Source organism: Rhineura floridana, chromosome 2 (genome assembly GCF_030035675.1).
Source record: "Rhineura floridana isolate rRhiFlo1 chromosome 2, rRhiFlo1.hap2, whole genome shotgun sequence".
Taxonomy (NCBI): Eukaryota; Metazoa; Chordata; class Lepidosauria; order Squamata; family Rhineuridae; genus Rhineura; species Rhineura floridana.
This window is the reverse complement of record NC_084481.1, coordinates 186,131,400-186,151,611: the sequence shown is the minus strand read 5'-3', so window position 1 is coordinate 186,151,611 and position 20,212 is coordinate 186,131,400. Positions and strand designations below refer to the sequence as shown.

The following is a 20,212-nucleotide window of genomic DNA, read 5'->3' as shown; positions in this document are numbered from 1 at the left end:
ACAAAGAAGTATTAGACTGAGTTTTGTTTCCCACTTTGACATGTTATGGAAGTGATTGCAAAGATTACTCCCATGCAGGGTTGGTAGGTCTCCGGGTTTTGCCTGGAGCCTCCGGTTTTGGGGGGTCCTCTCTGGGTCTCTGGGGGAGTCACCGTTATCTCTGGACTCTTAGCTTTCAGTTTTTTATAAAATTAAGTTTCTAGGTGGTCTGGTTCAAAAGATATAACCCAAAATGTCAGTCACCCCTCCTCGCAACTTCTGTTAGTTCCAGCAGCTCTATTCTCTGTCCTTTCATGTTTTCAGCCAATAAGTGAAGTCAGGGTTGTGATTGCCAAGATTTGTTGACCCCCAGGCAATACCTAAACCCACACTTTTCCTGCTTGTCTCACATCAGGAATTCAGTAAATATATAGCTCTCAACAGCATAAAGAGTACTTTTTCTGTACAGGACTGGGACTTGTTTCTGAGTAAATATGCATAGGATTGCACTATAACACCAGATCACAGCAGGATCTTGGTAGGCATAAAAGTGTACATGCAGGGTTTTTTTAATTACTTGCAAAAATTGCATATTATTCATTTTATCTTTCAAATTTCTGAACTGGTTTTAAAAGTGTACATGCTGCAGTGTAATACTGTCCTAATTAAGGAGTCATACAAGTTTAAATTTTACTGGACTGTTGAAGAGAGCAGTTGATTTGTCTTATTCATAACCTGTTTTGAAAACCTTCCCAATATGAAGTTTTTCTGGGAGTAAAGCTGCAATGCTGACTCCAGATATCTGGGAGGTAACCCCATTGAATTCAGTAGGACTTACTTTTTTTTTTTTTTCAATTAATTTTTATTCCAATTTTCAAAACCAAAACAATACAAAAGAAAACAACACAAATCAATAACTAGTACAATAGAAAAAGAAAGAAAATATATATATATATATAAAAAAGAAAGAATATTGACTTCCGATTTGTCATAGTTCAGCTATAAATCTATAATATATAACAAACCTATCTCTTAATAGATTATAAAATCACCTTCCTCCAACGGTTATCTTAGTTGGTTTCAAATCTCATTAACATCATATCATTTTAATCTTCCACAAAAAGTCAAAGAGAAGTTTCCAATCCTTGAGATATATGTCAATCAATTTTTTTTCTAAATAAACATGCCAATTAATCCAACTCATCAAATCTACTAAGTCCAGTAATTTTAAATCGCTCTTCTGTCATTATCCATATTGGGTCCATCTTCCATCTTCCATCTTTACGCACCCAAAAATCTTGCTGTCATAGTCATATAATAAAAGTCTGATAGGAATTTCCTCCATCACAGATGTTTTCTTACCATCAAATCCAAACGTATCACTGAAGTGTTGTTGCAAAGCCGCATCTCTGTTCCTCTTTTCCACATGATACACTAGTACATCTCTTGAAGGTTTTTCCATTGACACAAAACAGGGATTAATTCTGTTAACTTTCTCCATTTCAAGTTCCATCAAATCCTTCCAGTCCAAGAATTTTCTTGAACCGATAATATCTTTATCTCCAATCTCTTCAATTCCTTCAAGGACAGCGCTGAATTCCAAACTATAATATTTGTCTCCAGGATCCATCACAGCCAGAAAATCCAAATCTTTTTTCATGTCCATAATTAAGCCAATCTCCATAGTTTGAACCTTGCCTTTAATTTCTCTTCCATCCTTTTTTTGTTTTCCAGATCTATCTTTATTCTCCTTTCTCATAGAATCCTGAGTTTCTTTCAGCTCCTGTCTCATTTCGTGAAATTCAATTCTCCACGCTTGTCTATTATTTCTCAGTTCTTGTTTTATTGAGTTAATCCCATTCATTATTTTCTGAAACATGTCTAGAGATAAAGTCCCTTCTTGTACATCCATGATCTTCTTAATTGTCATTCTTAAAACCAAAGGAACAAAACTCCTTCAATTTTCAATGTCCCAAACAGAGAGCAGCTTATTTCTTTAACCAGTTACAAAGGAGTTAATCTTTCCAGCAAACTAACGTCACACGCTAGACAGCCCTTATCTCTTATCTGCCCAGAAGTGTAAGAACGGCTTTAGTTCACAGCGTCGAAATAGCTAGTAGCAGAGAGAATGAGCAGATTCGTCAAAAAGAAAAAAAAAAGTAGATCAAGAAAAATAGTCCCAGTCTTATCTCTTTCAATCAGAAATCTCTCATCCGTTTAATCTTTAGAATGCTATTTTCCATGTCAGCTTTTTGCAATAAAAAAAAAGATACGCTATTTATATTTTCTTCCCCCTTAGTTCCGTGAATAAAAAAAGGAAAGTCTTACCTCACCTAGGTTATCTCAATTGCTGTTACTTTGACAAATCTCTTTAGCTGTATAGATAAGAAAATGATGAATGTAGACAGGAGGATGTTTGCCTGTTAATCCGTATAAAAAAACGGGTCACTTATCCAGCTGAGCTAGCATAAAAATCCTCGCTCTGTCTGAGCTGCTGGAAGACAGACAATTCTGACGAATTCCAGACTCCAACAATCAAAACAAAGCTATGTAGGAAATCTCACGTTTCTTCTTTAACCGGAAGAAATTATTCCCAGTCAGAAAAGAGCCTTCTGACTGAATTTAAACTGGAAAAGTTTCATCCAAGACGAGAGCTCGTCTCAGAGGCTGCACAGGCGTAGGGATCCTCCTGGGAAGTCAGTAGGACTTACTTTTGAGTAGACATGGTTAGATTGTGCTGAAAATTAATGGGACTTTTGAGTGAACATAGAAAAGGACTGTGTTGTAAATCTTTCTCTCCCTCTCCGATCCTTTTTTTAAAAAACAGTTTGACAGGGCTTAGGTGTCAGTGCTTATATTTGGCAGAAAACTAATACTTTAAAAAAAGGTCTGCAATGGCCAACTGGTTTTGACAATAAACTATCATATGGGATGTATATATTTTTATATCTACAGCGTGTGTGTATATGGAATATTTCCAACAACTCTGTGAGGTAGGTTTGGAAACTAAGGCAGCTTACAACAAGAAATAAAGCCATTTAAAATCCAATAACCATAAAACAAGTATAAAACAGTTGCAAAACAGCTTAATGTGGCATGTTTCTGAATTCTGGATTGAGTGAGTGAAGTTGCTTATCACTGAATTGCAGTCCTGTGCCAGTTTCCCTGTCTGAGTAGGCCCCATTGAATACATTGGGACTTGCTTCTGAGTAAACATGCATAGGATTGCACTATAAATATCTTTACAGGTTGTGTAAATAATAAACATCTTTGACATTCATGCTTATATAAATATTTCTTCATATTATGTCTTGATATGTCTCTGATTTCACACTATGGTTGTAAATTATTATTTACAAATTATTATTTCATCTACATTTTAAGTGTGCCCTTCTTCCTTGGGGTGATCATGGTCCCCATCTGTAGTTTTCACCCTGAGGGGCAGATTAGGCTAGGAGATGGTGAGTAGCCCATGGTTACCCAGTAAACTTGGTAGCTTATTTCCATTTTAAAATTTAATCAAAATTATTTATATGCAGGCAAAGTTTATGAAATAATGCAGATCCACATATAGTACATTTAAAGCACATCCAACTCTCATTTAAAGTGCATGACCTCTCAAAGAATCCTGGGAAATGTAGTTTCCCCCTCACAGTTACAGTTCCCACCACTCTTAACAAACTACAGTTCCCATGATTTTAATAATAATAATAATAATAATAATAATAATAATAATAATAATAATAATAATAAATTTAATTTCTGTGTCGCCTATCTGGCCAATGGTCACTCTAGGCGACGTACAAAATCATTAAAACACAATATAATAAAATACAATAATACAATATAAAAACAGTATAAAAGCAATACAGCTGTAACAACAATATTAAAACAGGGCAGGAGGCATTTCAATCAAGACAATTAACCCTCCCCGGAGATCCCAAAGGCCTGTTGAAAGAGCCAGGTCTTTAAGGCTTTCCGAAATACATTTAGGGAAGAGGCGTGCCGGAGATCTTGTGGGAGGGAGTTCCAGAGGGTGGGGGCCGCCACTGAGAATGTCCTCTCTCTAGTACCCGCCAATCTGGCTGTTTTTGTCGGCGGGATTGAGAGAAGGCCCTGTGTGGCTGATCTTGTCGGGCAGCATAATTGGTGGCGTTGAAGGCGCTCCGTAAGATAAACTGGGCCGAAACCGTATTTTGTGGTGGGATTCATGTGCTTCAAATGTATGTTGCCTGTGCTTTAAATGCATGGTGTGGATCTGCCCTTGTACACTGTGTATTCATTAGTGAATTGAAAAGAACAATTTTAAAAGATACTTTTTTAAACAGGGCTGTAGCTCAGTAGTAGGGCACATGCTTTGCATGCAAAGGTCCAAAATTCAATCTCTGGAAGAGGCTACTGCCTGGAATCCAAGAGAGCCAATGCTAGTCCATGTCATCAGTACTGAGCTAGATGGTACCAAATGGCCTGACTCAGTATAAAAGAGGAAAGAGACCCAAGGCCCACAGTGGCTCCAAAATTAATTTATGTATTTTATTTACAACATTTATATACTGCTTTGTTGTAAAAATAAAACCCCTCAAAGCAGTTTATAGAAGGAATTAAAACAATAAAATTATTGGCAAAACAGTTAAAAACAGGTATTCAAAACAGTTAAAATAATAAAACCAACAAGTTAAAAACAGATAAAAAAATCATAGCTTCTACATGCCTGGGTAGGCTTGCCTAAACAAAAATGTTTTTAGCAGGTGCCAAAATGAGTACAATTAAGGTGCCTGCCTAATGTAAATAGGCAGGGAGTTCCAAAGTATAGGTGCTGCCACACTAAATGACTGATTCCTTGTAGGAGCAGAACAAATACTATGTGGCACCTTTAACATGGAAACCACATCTTGAACTTGGCCTGGTAGCAAATTAGCAACCCATGCAGATTTCAGAACAGACGTATTATGTGTTGCTAGGGTCTCACTCATGTCAGCAATCATGCCACAGCATTCTGCACTAACTGCAGCCCCTGGGTCAGGTTGTGCTGCATGAGGATTTCTGTGACCTTGGCTGCCAGGATTATTTTAGTTTTTGTTAGGAACCCTGACTGGTTGTGGGATGCTGAGTTTTCTGCCTTAGTCATAAGAATCTTGTTGTGGTTGGTATGATATTGCATTTAGGAAATCATGACTGCCTTTTGTTTTTGTTTTTCTATTTGCATTTCATTTGCCTCTGACCTTACTCCCTTACATCCATAGAAGCAACAACAGTGGTTCCATGTGGTCAGCTCAACCCCCTTAAACCCACTGATGATGCACCTTGTTATTTGCATGATGATTTGTTTCTTGCCCAATAGCGGTAAAAGAGAATTCACATACTGGGAAGCGTGGCTTCAATTGCTGTTGTTGCCAATCTACTGCCTGTGAAGGTAGACCAAACCATGTGTGTTTTCTCTCTGTCAGTTATTACTCACTGGAATTGGGTTGGTGTCAAAGTGAGTTTATAGCAGCCCACAGAGTAGGCAGGAAAGAGAAGAGAATCTTCTTAACTCTTACTCATTTCTCAAACCTCTCTCTGCAGTGAAGGGTCAAGTCTGTAAAGAAGTTTGGAACAGCCACATTAAAAGCCAGGCAGGGCATTCCAGGCAGGGGGTTGCCAACCATGCTTTGATATGGATATCATTGCAGAGGATCCCTGGTCAAGCTTTACCAATGGCACAATCCTAACCATATCTACTCAGAAGTAAGTCCTGTTGAGTTCTATGGGGCTTAGTCCCTTAGTAAGTGTGTCCCCTCCCCCTCAATTGTTTACTGTATTTTTAATAAAAAAAATCTGCTAGCTAGTTTACTCATATCTGCCCTAGACATGAATACTCTGCATAGCCAGGCTCTTATTTCTCCAGAATTCAATCTCTTCCCTCCCTTTCCTTTTCTATAAGTTTTAATTGAATATTTCCAAACAACAGAACAGGAAAGGGAATTAGGATCAGCAGTAAAAGGTTTAAAAGAAACTTCCCTCCCTTTTCTTTTGAGCTTATTTGCTACATTTACCTGACTGCCCTTTTTCCCTGGAAAGTATTTGACAAAGTAGCATTTTCAAGTGAAAATCACAGGAGCCATATTCAGGCTCTTGAGGGACAAAGATGCATGTTGACATTTCAGAAGCAGCCATGGGGTAAAACCCTTTTCATGTTTCTTTGCTAGACATGGGAGTAGGGTTGTCAGGTCAGAAGCAACCCAAACCCTGAGATTTCAGGGGTGTGCCCTAGTGATGTCATTAAGCATGATACATTAAGCATGCGCACTCGAGGCCAGCCACCCCGTCCGTGCCCCTGGGAGGGCACGTGCAGGAGGGGCACCCAGCCGGAGAAGGCCTGGGAACGCCGGCGCGCCTCCCTTGCCCCACCGACGCTGCTCCCGGTCTCGCCCGCCCGCCCGCCTCCGAGGAGTTGGAGCAGCCTTGCCGGGCAACGGCACGGGGCGGGGCAGCTCTGGGTGTCACCCCCCTCATGGTGACACCCGGGTGTGGGCCGCACCCTCCGCACCCCAGTAGTGACGTCCCTGAAAGAAGGACCTTTGCACCTCGGTAGAAGAAGGACTTTGTGGAGGAAGTTCTGTCACCATCATCAAAGTAGACCAATTGTTTCCACTATTTCACTTTTTAACAGTGGCATGACAAATATAAAGAAGAAGCAATGGAACACAAGGTCTAGGACTTAAATTGCATGCAGCTAGTACTGTGGAAACTATGCATATTGAAATGCTTGTTCAGTTTTATTTTTTTCCCTTAGCTACATCAGCAAACAAAACCCACAGTTCATATTGATGCATTTCTTTATGATGATGACTGTATTGACTCATTGTGTGAAGAAGGGAAGATGAGCAGAAACTACTGTCTAACATGTGGCTCACATCAGACAGCACCATTAGGTAAGTACACATGTGATGTACTTGCAAGCCAAATGACAACATTAGTTGATGTGTGTCTATGCAGTAGATTCAATTGTTTGTTCCTAAATCAAATATGGAGTAGCTTCAGGGTTTAGTCAGATGCAGGACTGTGCTCTTCGGAGTGAGCTCTGAAACTGTCTGCAAGTTACTGGATTCCCAAACGCGATGGGAAATGAGGTAAAATACAGTTCCCACAGTGTTAAAAGTGATCAAAAGAGTCAGCGACTGAGGAACTGCTTATTCAGTGCATCATATTGGATGGCAGTCTCCACATCTTCCTCTTCCTTCTGCACTAGAGCACGTCAGCAAGTACATTGAATCTTAAGCTTATATTTAGTGCTGCAACTTTCCATTAAGAAAAGGAGGGTCCATGAGGCTTAACACATGCACATTTAATAGAATGAAGTACTATGAAAATGTGCATGTTTTCATATGAGCACTGTGAGTGAGTGGGTGGGTGGTGAGATGATGTTCTCTTCAAACAGAGTGTACACACATTCCAAGTGCCTCCAACACATGTGCAGTTTGAGGAATGGCTGGGGTGAACTTTGAAAACAAATCTTATCTTGATCCATTTCAATCCGGTTTTAGGCCCGGTTTCGGCACTGAAACAGCCTTGGTCGCCCTGTATGATGACCTATGTCGGGAGAGGGACGGGGGGAGTGTAACCCTGTTGATTCTGCTTGACCTCTCAGCTGCTTTTGATACCATCGACCATGGTATCCTTCTGGAGAGACTCACGGAATTGGGAGTTGGAGGTACCGCTTGGCGGTGGCTCCGCTCCTACTTGGTGGATCGTCTCCAGAAGGTAGGGCTTGGGGAACATTACTCGATGCCCTGGACTCTCCATTGTGGAGTCCCGCAGGGATCAGTCCTGTCCCCTATGCTCTTTAACATCTATATGAAGCTGCTGGGAGCGGTCATCAGGAGCTTTGGAGTGCGTTGTCACCAATATGCTGATGACACGCAACTCTATTTCTCCTTTTCATCTTCTTCAGGTGAGGCTGTTAATGTGCTGAACCGTTGCCTGGCCGCGATAATGGACTGGATGAGAGCTAACAAACTGAAGCTCAATCCTGACAAGACTGAGACGTTGTTGGTGGGCACCTTCTCGACCGAGGTGGTGGATGTTCAACCTGTTCTGGATGGGGTTACACTCCCCCTGAAGGAACAGATTCGTAGCTTGGGGGTCCTTTTCGATCCATTCCTGTCGCTTGAGGCTCAGGTGGCCTCGGTGGCACGGAATGCGTTCTACCATCTTCGGTTGGTAGCCCAGCTACCCCCCTATCTGGATAGTGATGACCTCGCCTCAGTCGTCCATGCTCTGGTAACCTCGAGATTGGACTACTGCAATGCACTCTACGTGGGGCTGCCTTTGAAGACAATTCGGAAACTACAGCTAGTGCAAAACGCAGCAGCCAGACTGCTGACGAGGACCAGATGGTCCGCACATATAACACCTGTTCTGGCGCATTTGCTCTGGCTACCTATTTGTTTCCGGGCTAGATTCAAAGTGCTAGTTTTGACTTATAAAGCCTTACACAGTGCGGGACCACAATACCTTGCGGAACGCCTCTCCCGCTATGAACTTACCCGCTCACTACGCTCAACATCTAAGGCCCTCCTCCGAGTCCCGTCCTATAGGGAAGCTCGGAGGGCTGTTACTAGATCCAGGGCCTTTTCAGTGGTGGCCCCCGAATTATGGAACAGTCTCCCCGATGAGGTGCGCCTGGCGCCTACTCTTCTATCTTTTCGGCGCCAGGTTAAAACCTTTTTATTCTCCCAGGCATTTTAATGTTTAATGTTTATTGTTAAATTAATTTTATACCAAGTGGTTAAATGCTCAAGCTGTATGTTTTTAGTGATTTTACCTGATTTTATTTCACTGTATTGTATTTTATTCCTTGCTGTGAACCGCCCAGAGAGCCATAGGCTAAGGGCGGTATAGAAATGGAATGAAATAAAATAAAAAAATAAAAAAATAAAAAAATAACCTCCATCTGATGCACAGATACTGCCTTAGATAGCAGCCATTCTCTTGAGCTAACATATATTTTACTCATCTAAATGGATGCCCTTATTTTTAAAGTGAATGACGTATACTAAACATGTGTTAGCCATAAATAATTGCAGTGTTTCTTAATGGAGAAAAGGCAGTATCTTCAGCCTTGGTTAATTTCCCAGTCCTAAACACATTAGTTGGAAACAAATCCTATATGACTCTGCTGGGGTTTATTTTTTTGTGATGGCAAGATTCAGTGCCCCACATTCACAGGGGCTTAATGTTGTGTGAAATAAAATACAATGCACATGCAGGGATTTATTGTTTATGTACTGGAGCTGCTCAATCACACTGTTCTGGTTCAGACATCATGTTAAACCATAGATGAAATGTAAACTATGGTTTAATGTGAATGAGAAGTATACTTCTCCCACTCCATCCTTTAGCCCACTGGGAAGGAAACAAACCAGAGGCTTCATGTTATGTCAAAGCCACCACTTGTGGGATTTCTTTTTCTTCTCCCCATCCCCCCCCAAAAGAAAACCCACAGGAAAGAAACACTTGTCTTCCACTCATGGTTTATTTGGAGTTGAGGGACACCATGAGTGGTAGTTTGCATGTAATGTAAGCCAGCCTGTGGTTTGTTGCTCTCTGGGACCCCAGTAAATGTAGTGGAGGAGGTGCATATTGGGCTAGCATGATGCTCATTCACATTATACCAGGATTTATGGTTTAACATGACTTTTGTAGCAGGATTCCTTGCTGGATTAGGGGTACTATAATACTTGAAGGTAAAACCCTACCAACAACAAAACATAAGAATTAAACCTTTTTGAAAGTTCCTACTGTTAACACTACATTTTATTTTGCAAATTTATCAACACTTGTATGCATGTAGGCTCATTTGACAGTGTTTGATAATTATTCTAGCAATGTTTTTTATTTTGCTCTTATTTCCTAGAGTTCATTTCTCACTCTTTTTCCCTCATGGAACTGAAGTTTCTCTATCGGCATGTATTGCCTGACCTGACAGGAAAAGCTGTGGTTGACGTTGGCTCCAGACTTGGTGCAGTCCTGTTTGGGGTAAAATGCAGTCCATTTTTCTGTGATGTATCTTTTTCCTGTTCATGGCGGTTATTCTCTTTCTTTTATGCTATGTTTTGTCTGCAGATAAGCTGTTTTCTGTTATGATCTATCTTGCTCAAAAAAAATCATAGTATGAGGTGCATTAGGGAACCTCCTTCTCCAAATGCAGAGAAGTAATATGATGTGTACATTCACTTCTCTAAACCATAAAGACCCGGGTGCAATTGCATGTTACAGTTACTTTGCTTTTATTACTGCCCAGCAAGTCTCTGGACAGCTAGGGGTTTGGCCTGGTGTTGCTCTGGCCATATATTTTATGAGTTTTTGGCAAACCCGATTATGTTACTCAGACTTCTTTATAATTGTTAAAAGAGTTACTTCTGTTCAGGAGTTATATAGAAAATAGAAGATATGTATCAGGAAACTTACTCAGGTTTAGTCTTGCAATCATTGTTTTGGTTCACCACAAAGCCAAAATCTGTGTAAACTGGTTCTCAGACTTTGTATATGCCCTCCTAGGCTATAGCCTTAGGGAGGGGGCTGGAGTGCAATGAAACAGTGCAAGCGTTGCATGTAGAAGGCCCCAAATTAAACTACTGGTATCTTCATTTTAAAGACTCTTGGGTAGCAAGCCTGAGAAAGAACTCTGCCTCAGACCTTGAAGAGCTCCTGTGAGGCAGGGTAGTAATTCTGATTGACGGGTATGAGGCAGCCTCATATTTTAATAAGTTCCCCTTGTTACTAATAAAATGTTACCAATGGAGTTGAATGCTGGCAGAAGCTGAACTGTAAAAGGATCCCTGTTGAAGGAGCACACGCTACGCTGGATACAATCACACTGAGATTCTGGCTTTGAGAAAGCAATACTGTCATTTATTAAAGGAAACACATATTTGATAGGAACGATTCCTAGTTCTGTCTAACTAAGGAGGAGGCAACCAGGGGCATGCTTGTTCCTGCATCTCTAGAGAAGAGTAATCCAAAAACTCTCCTCTCCAAGGAAGGAGCAAAGAAGAGGAGGGGCAGGAAATGAGTTCAGCAATCCTAAGAGTATCAGCTTAGCATCTGAAAGAAGGTCAGCACAGGTTAGGTCAGAAAAAACAGAGGGGAACCTCCATGCTTTCTAGACCACTGTTCTACAACCTTGGATCCCCAGATGTTGTTGAACTACAAATCCCATCAACCACAGCCAGCTTAGCTGATGGCCAAGGATGATGGGAGTGGTAGTCAACAACATCTGGAGACCCACGGCTGAAAAACAGTGTACCTAGGCCATCTACCATTCCCCATGCAAATCCACCAGCAAGCTGAGTTGCATCCCAACACTTCCAATAGAAAAACCAACAATCGCGTAACTGACTAAACTCTTCCTTATTTGAGACCACAGAGAAAGCAGAAACACAGCTACCACTCCTCTTCTTGTAGTGTCATATGGTTTGATTAATTGACTTTGGCACCTTGAGTGCTTTTTCAGACTTTGGAAGGCAGGATAGAAATCCCTTCATAGATATACAAGTAACATAGGACCATACCATGTTTTTAAAAGGCCTTAAGGAGACAAAGAGCTCTTTAAAAATTAGGCTGCCTCCATTGGCATAGTCTTGACAAGGAAGGAGCTTTTTCTTCTCTTTGGAAGACCTATATAGATGCTCTGATTGCTTCCATAAAGGATCCAGTTATTTCCTGTCATTATCTTCTTTCCTGGAATTATTTTAACAGATGCAGTGTCATTCTTTGCTTAATTTTGTCATAAATTAGCAATTTTTAAAAATTATTATACTTATTAATAGAAATCTGAAACACTTTATAGTCATCCTCCAGATAATACATCCTCCAGATAAAACACCCCCATACTTTTAAAAATAGTTCTTTTCATCATATTCTTGGCTTCTATTTATGGAAGTGGCAATTTGCCATATTTAATCAGCAAAGACTGTTTTTCTGGCCAGATGGTTAAGAGTTTCAGAAAGCTATAAGAGCAGACTCATCATGTAAGGAAATGTTAATAATTTGTGGATTGTATCCAATGGTGATTTGTGCTGGCAGAAGGTGGTGCTGCTTATGTAGGCCATGGCACCCAATTTTCACCACCACCCCTGCCTGCTGCTGTCTTCTGTGCTGTATCTCATACTGTTGTGGATATTACAACTCTCGAAACGGGGGTGGAGGGGTTTGCACAGAGACACCAGGAGAAAGGATGGATTGGCAAAAATTGGATATCCTTCTTTGTGTCAGCCCACAGCCACCATTCGACACAGGTTTATATATTTTATCACAGAGGTTTGAGGTGTTTTTCATTTCCCATCACATTTCTACCATTTGTCATAGTTAAAGCCACATATTTTACCAAGCTTTCCTGTCTGACATTGGCTACAATCCAATACACACTTACCTGGGACTAAGTCCCATTGAACCCAATGGAGTGTACTTCTGAGTAGACATGTATTTGATTACACCCTAATTCTAATTATTGGTAGATAATAGTTTGGGTGGGGGATAGACTTCTGCTATTGGGTTAAGTACTATTTTGATCAATGAGTTAGTTATCTAGCTCTCTGGATCAAGGCCTGAAACGTCTTATGATTCTTACAACCTGATCCTGTGCACATCATTTCAGAAGGTAGTCCTATTGACAAATGAGATATAAATCTTCCAGTAAAGTTAAGCTTCAACAAAACAACAAACTACTCAGCTTTCCTTTCCTTTTTCTTTTATTTTAGGGCTACTTTTATAGCTCAGCATCTCAAATCTATGGTGTTGAAATGAATACAGACTTTTGCCAGTTGCAGGAAGTTATCATTGCAAAATACCAGCTTCATGAAAGATTAAAGGTAATGACACATTTGAAAGTTTGTTTATTTACAGAAATCTATGTTCCCACAAAAATAAATAAATTCTGGAGTTGCAGTATCTTCCCAGTCATGCAGATAAGTAGTATAATACCTCAAATAGTTAAGTTTGTAAATGAATTTGGCTGAAACTGTTAGCCGATTCAAACTGACTGTATGGAAGCCTCAATCCTGTACTGTACACTCATTTCTAGACTTAAAAGGTGACTGGAAGAATATGATAAAATATCCAAAATATTGAAGAGATGTTGTAGTAATGAAAAAGGTTTTAATTAAGATGATATTAAGGCTTTGCCATGACCAAAAAGAATAATGGTAAAGAATAGTATTTCACATTTGTATACTCTGATGTTCAGAGCGCTTAATATTCATTTCCTTGTTGTAATCCTTACAAAAATTCTGTAAGAAAGTTCAGTATTTTTACATCCTTATTGGAAATGGGGAGTTTGTGGCCAAGAGTGAGAGGCTTGCTTGAGGCCATCGCGGAAGTCCATTGCAGTAGACTTTAATGAATACCTTATTTATTATAACTTCTTGGATCTCCACTGATGAAGTGCTGTCCAATCAGTGCTATCCATTAATTGAATTAAAGGGTTGCTGGGATGAAGCAACTTTCCTCTCTCCTCCTCATTCTGCCTCACCTTAGCTAAAGCATATGGCATTGGGCTTCCTTGCAGCTCACTTCATACTTTCTCAGCTTTTAATCATTACCCATTATAATCTGAAAATGTTATGAATGGCAGCACCCATGTTGCTGGGAAAAAATGTAATGGATTAGTCAAGAGGTGGAGTCATGAACATTTATGAAAAATGATAAGAAGTGAGGTCAAAGTGGAGAAATTCTTCCAAATTTTAAATTTTAGTGATTGAGACTGTTGTCAGATAATCTTGCATGTTAAAAAGCTACAAAATTATTTCCCTTCAGGTGATAAATGCAGACATTTGTACTCAGGCTTCACTTCTTCAGAATGCTGACATTATTGTAATGAATAATGTCTTTGAATATTTCCTTGACAGATCAGAACAGGCCAGGTAAGATGTGTGTTCTTGAAATTTCTGAAAACTAGGAATACATTCCAGAGAATAAACCTAGCCTTGCATGTGTTTCCCCTCTTTAAAAAAGCCGGAACGGAAATGTATGTTTAAGAAAAACATAAGTTCTAAACATTATTAGAGATATCATTTGTTTCAACCTTGTTGAAATTAATAGGCAACATATCAAAATGGTCCACATTCTAGCACAGGGAGTAGAAGATTCCTATGGCCCTCCAGATTTTGTTGAACTACATCAACACTAGCCAGCATGGCTAGGGATGATAGGAATTGTAACCCAACAACAACTGGAGAATCACAGTTCCACATCCCTGCTCTAGCAAAAGCTATGATTATAGTCACCTCATATTGGAGCCAGTCAATTTCCTCTGTGTTATACAGTGGCATTCAAAGATATGTGATGTTGTCTGATGGTGGGATTGCAGCTATCCATAGTGCAAGATTCCTCTGCCCAATTTCAGGTTACACACATACACACAAACAGGGCCGGCTCCAGGCATGCAGGGGCCCTTGGGCATCAGCTTGCCCTGGCCCCCTGGTGGGTGGGTGGGTGTGCACACAGCCCCCCTACCTGTCTAGTCTTTACCATTGCCCTTAATGAAGATGGTGGCCGTGGTTTCCCTAAGGGGAATGAAGCCTCTGCCACCATCTTTGTTGATGGCTACGTGCGCACATCTCTGCCATCAACTAAGATGGCGACAGCAGCTTCAGTACCTTAGGGAAGCTGTGGCCGCCATCTTCATTAAGGGCAATGCTAAAAAGCCGGCTGACAGGTAAATGGGGGGCCTGGGGGAGGCGCAGATCGCGGAAGGGGAGCTGAGGGCCCCTCAGGGGCTCCTGTAGCTCCAGGGCCCTTGGGCCAGTGCCCAACCTGGCCTCCCTTTAGAACCGGCCCTGCACACAAACAAACTGTGAATGGCACATTCAAGAATGTTTGGTAGGCCCCACAGCCCCCTAGAGGCTTTGGGGGGGAAGGGGTACAGGGCTGCAGGATGGAGGAGGAGATGGGAAAAATCTGTTGTATGATATGCCTTCTACTTGTACAGTAGTGGATTCAACCTGTTATTTACTTGGGTAAGATTTTTTTTTGAATTTTTCAAAGATTTGCCTGCTCTTTTTTCTAAATCTGATAGAATAATATTTCCACCAAACAGACGGGTACATTCTATAATAAAAAAAAAACTTTTGAGATCATAATAATCGCGTACTACAAAACCAATGTGTAGATACGTCAGGCACATTTTTTTAAACAAACTGTAATGTTCATGCGGGCTTCTAGTATTATGCTCAGGATTTGCAGGTCCTTCCCTTTCACATGCAGCTTAAGCACAGTTTTGCAGTACCAAAGGCCATATGATAGATGATAACTACACTTGGACATGTTAGGTTGTACTAAGCAAGCATTTTTCTGGAAGGGTTGCTTCATGTGAAATCTAAACATACTTTTTCCTAGATCCTGGGAATTTATCAGGCAAAATGTAATTAAAAAAAGTTCCTTATTAGTGACAGTCCCAAGCCTTGAGAAATCTCTTTCAGAGCTTCAGGTAAGTAGTTTTTTTTCAAACTATCTAGCAGCCAAGGCTTTCCTTTTTATATACAGTATTTTATGTTTTGTGTAGGTAAAAAGCGAAATATTATGGTTGCTGATCAATAATGATCAGTAATGCACTTACCACAGAGGAGATGTTGTTGTACCAGTGATTTTGTACCAGAGAGCTATCGCTAGTCGGGCGGTATATAAATTTAATAAATAAATAAATAAAATAAAATAAAATAAAATAAAATAAAATTTTGCCTGCATCAGGAGCACCGGGGTGTGAAGTCTTTAACCTTCCCCCCCAAATGCTTCTGATGTAGACTAAATTGTTGTCCCTACACTGCTTAGCAGCATGGGAACAGTGATATTTTCCCTGCTGCCCAGCTGATGGCAGTGGGGAAACGTGGGCAGGGCTCCATGGGTCTCGGCAGGCCCCAAGGAGAGTGGTCAAGGGCTACGTGCAGGCTGCCAGTCACCCACCTGTGTTCTAAGCTTATCATATACTGGACACAGATATGGGCAGAAGCATGTGATGAGGTTAAAAGCCTTCTCTTCCTGCAGTTTATCAGGTTTCAAGATGGGGCAAAGGAGAAGGAACACATTTTCCCTTTCTCACTCTCCAGAAACCTTCATACACATATACACAGCAATAAAGTACTTAGGTTTGGAATTGATAGCCATCCCGATGTCTTAGTTCTTTAGCACGTTACTGCTGAGTAAGAAGGGGGCATTATCCCTCCCCCCAGAAATGTGTCTCCAAGATGTTGGCATGGGTACATCTGTAGGGTGGCATGGCTACCTGATGGCCTTGGAGCTCACAAGGGCATATCCCAGCTGCTGCTGCTGCCCCCATCTCTGCTACTTCCTGTCACTCACATAATACCCTACAGAGTACCCTAAGTGGAAGCAGCAGCACTTTGGAATGGGAGCTACGCTGGTGCTTTTCTCCCATGTATGATGGCCAGCTGCCATCTTAGATTTCCCAAATGCAGTGCTCAACAACAGTGAGCATTGCATTTTGTGTAATATAAGATGGCGGGTGACCACCATGCATTGGAGCCAAAGGCTGACTCTGCTTCCTTTACAAAGTGCTATTGCTGCCCACTAGGGAGAGATGTCAGGTGGAGGAGAGGAGAGGAGTGTCTGGCACTGCTAGTACCCACTATGGTAACGCCTGTTGTGGTAGTACCACTGAGGGTGGGGATGATGGGAAAAATGAAGGCCCAGGTTTGTGCTGGCCAGGGGCCCATTGGCAGAGCCATGCTGAGGGTCCACTGAAATCTGGTGCTGTCCCTAATTTCCTCACCTCCAAGCCCTAAACACTACTACAAAGTTCCTGTTCTAAGCTGGCTGAAGCCCTGAACTCTTGTTAGGGGCTAGGGATACACTGCCGTGTTTTCTCATGGGTTCCTACTTTTGTTTTTAATTGCTTCTCTCATATGAAAATAGCATGATTGTAGCAAACTGATGCAGCAGATTTGCATGATCGCTAAAGGAGTAACCAAAACTAAATAAAATTATAAACACAACAATAAATAGTAGTGTACTGGCTCACCCAAGTATGCTTATTGTCAGTTGGAAAGTGGGAATTGACAGAGGAAGCAGAGGTACGGGTATGAAGGTACCGAGACAATATGGCTTCATCCAACTAAACAGCTATGTCCACGGGGATTTAATGCTGTATTTTGGTCTGCAGCTTGTCCCTCTTCAAAATGATGCAACTTAAACCTACACAGACAGGAAGAGGGGGCAATTGCATTTGCTTACCACAGACCAGAGTAGTTTTCTGTACATGGATATTCCTCTTCTTTTCTTGTTGCCTTCTCTGAGCTGAAATTCTTGATCTTCTACCTGTTATGAGACACAGAACATACTGCATTAGAGGGTAGTTGAGAATTATCAGTTATAAATTATGTTGATGGCATTGGCTGGGCTAGTCAAAGAAAGTTTCTCTCTTTCTCTGTGCCAGAAAAACATTTGGCAAACATTAGCTGGTGTGAGAGCCCCATGGAATGTCACTCCAAGAAATTGTACTATCAACACATAACAAATAACTAAATAAGTTATTGTTTTCACCTTTACAGCCAATCTCAGGCCTAATATATAAATAGATCTCATTGTACCCAGAAAGGCACACACAAAGCTATTTTGCCCGGTCAAAGGACTCTAAATAAAGAGTCCTTCATGGTAATGAAATAGAAAAGCAGTACCCAAGTAAAATTAGTAGGTACTAGTGGGACCTGCAACAAAATGTTGCAGTGTATCCCCAGCTCCTTTTGGGGGCTCCAGCAAGCTTGAAACAAGTCTTGCAATCCTATTTATGCACTGCAATAGGGCTGTTTCAAAAAGAGGGGGACCTCTCTAAAGCTTCCCCTTGCTGTGCTAAGAATAGTGAAAAACTTCTGTCTGAGACCTTGGAGACAAACAGGGTAAACAATACTGGACTAGGTGAACAAATTGGCCCCATCTGCATTATATATTTAAAACACTATGGTACCATTTTAATGGTCATGGCTTCCCCCAAAGAATCTTGGGAACTGTAGTTTGTTAAGGGCACTCAGAATTGTTAGGAGACCAGAGTTGTTAGGAAACCCCTATTCCCCTCACAGAGCTACAATTCCCAGAGTTCCTTGAGAAGAGAGATTAATTGTTAGACCACTTTGGGACTTGCAGCTCTGTGAGGAGAATAGGAGTCTCCTTACAGCTCTCAGCACCCTTAACAAACTACAGTTCCAAGAATTCTGTACAGTGATTTAATAATTCACACCTTTAAGTTTTATCAGGAAACAAAATAGGAAAGTTATACAGCTTTCAGAAAATCACAAGTTTTATTACCTGCTTTTATCAGTAGTGCATGCAAAAGAGGCAGGCACAGATATGAAAACATTTTGTTTTAATTTATTTTCAGGTGGACATTCAGCTCAACCAGTGGGTAGAAGCTCTGCCATTGGACTATGATGTATTTCTGGAAGAAGATGCTGATAGAGAAGCACTTGAACAAATTTACTTGTACAAAATTCTCTAACATAAATATGTACTGACATTATTTTTTCCCCAACCAGCTTTTTTTGAGGCTTTTATTGTTGCTTTTATCAAAGTTACTGTAATTTTATATATTGTATTCTGCCTTACTGTATTTTTATGAAAAGGGAGCCTGTAAATATTAAATAAATAAATAAATTTCAATTGCATTTAATTGCAGTTCTATAAACCTTCAGAGAGCACCGGGGGGGGGAGCAGCCCTTTGTGTCAGAGAAGATATGTGGAAAACAAGATACATATTCTTTGTTTATGTAAATAAGGAAGAATTTAAAGAGAACCTGCCTGTTTTATTTCAAGTGGGGATTATTAATTACTGAAGAAAATTCTACATGTACCAAGCTGTATAATATATTTCTTGTTTTTTGGTCTAGAATTATAATCACTTTTCCCTGGTGTTTAAATATATGGTTCTTAGCAGGGTGGCCCTTACTGTTCGTTGCATCTTGCCTTAAAGGGGTACAAATTTATTTTCTGTAGGGCATACCTCTTACACTAGTTTCTCAGCAATCAGCCCAGAACCTAAAGATTATTGTTTTGCTCCCTGATTTGGTTGGTGGAGCTTATATTGCAAACAGATTATTCAGATCTGACTTTTGTGCACATATGTGGAAACACATTCCTTCCCCCCCCCAAGTCATGGATATTCATTGCTATTCCACTGTTTGCCATCCACGCCTATTGGCAGAACTATTTGCTGGAGTTTTCTGACCATCCCTTCAATTACTCCTCCTTTGCCCTCCACTGCCTTTTTCTGTTCTGTGATATACACCTTTAAAAAAAAATCCCCAGAAGTATGCATGAGTGCAAGCACAAATGTTACTGCTTTAGTTACAATGTTTCACAATGAGCAAAATGAAGGTTTTTGCTTTGGGGGGAGGGGGCAATTTCTATCTATTTATTTCTTTATTAAATTTATTTCCCGCCCTTCCTCCCAGTAGGAGCCCATTTGCTTTTTAAAATAAAATACTGAAGTCTTGAGCAAGAGTAATACCTGACTAAAGCCTGTACAAGAGAGATAAAGAGAACTTGTAAAAGAACTAAAAAGTATTTAAAGGGTTTTTAAAAAATGAAAAAACCCCACCAAAAAACCCACTCCTTGATGTATGTACTACAATCACAGTTTTTGACATAACCTCCCGCATGTACTGCATGGAGATCTTGAGAGAACAGCTCCTCTTTACCAGATGGTTGATATTCTAATGTGTCTTCAGCATGGGGAAATAGGTGGAAATAAATGTGCTTGCAATATTTGGACTGCCAGACAAACAGCATGGCTGGGTTGTGCTCAGGTGAGGAGCAAACGGAAATAGGGGGTGTAGCATTAGAAACTAGGCACTGAAATGGCACCACATGCAGAACAATTGCCTCCAAAAAAAATATACTAAAGAGCTTTCCACACTAGTTGTGACTGCAGATGTATAACGGGTTACTTTTAGTTATTCCACAATAAGGAGAAATCTGGATTAAAATTGGATTGGGGGAAATGGGCTGGCATTTTGATAACTACAATGTGGTGTGAACATTGCAAATACTTGTGTGCATGAGTAGCACTGATTCTGCAATAAACTCCCATCTGGAAGCATCCTGATTTTTCCCTTCAGCAAATGTCTGATGGTCATGAGACTGTTGAATGTAGGTTGTTATTGAACTATGCAGAACGGATAGTGTGTTTTTACCACTTAAAAGGTGTGAGGGATATAGGAGGCATGCAATAACATGCATGCATTCT

The 20,212-nt window shown here is 40.6% G+C and overlaps 1 protein-coding gene across 1 annotated transcript in view; it reads left to right on the top strand.

The window, feature by feature from the left end:
- The window catches only part of LOC133377482 (uncharacterized), a 32,385-nt gene extending 13,796 nt beyond the window's left edge, over positions 1-18,589 (top strand). The window contains exons 3-8 of the mRNA XM_061611658.1: positions 6,755-6,893; positions 9,878-9,999; positions 12,723-12,833; positions 13,777-13,883; positions 15,358-15,448; positions 18,350-18,589. Of these exons, the coding sequence (XP_061467642.1) occupies positions 6,755-6,893; positions 9,878-9,999; positions 12,723-12,833; positions 13,777-13,883; positions 15,358-15,448; positions 18,350-18,466 (687 nt within the window). The 3' untranslated portion in view covers positions 18,467-18,589. The remainder of the gene's footprint in view (positions 1-6,754; positions 6,894-9,877; positions 10,000-12,722; positions 12,834-13,776; positions 13,884-15,357; positions 15,449-18,349) is intronic.
- Positions 18,590-20,212: the final 1,623 nt, after the last annotated feature.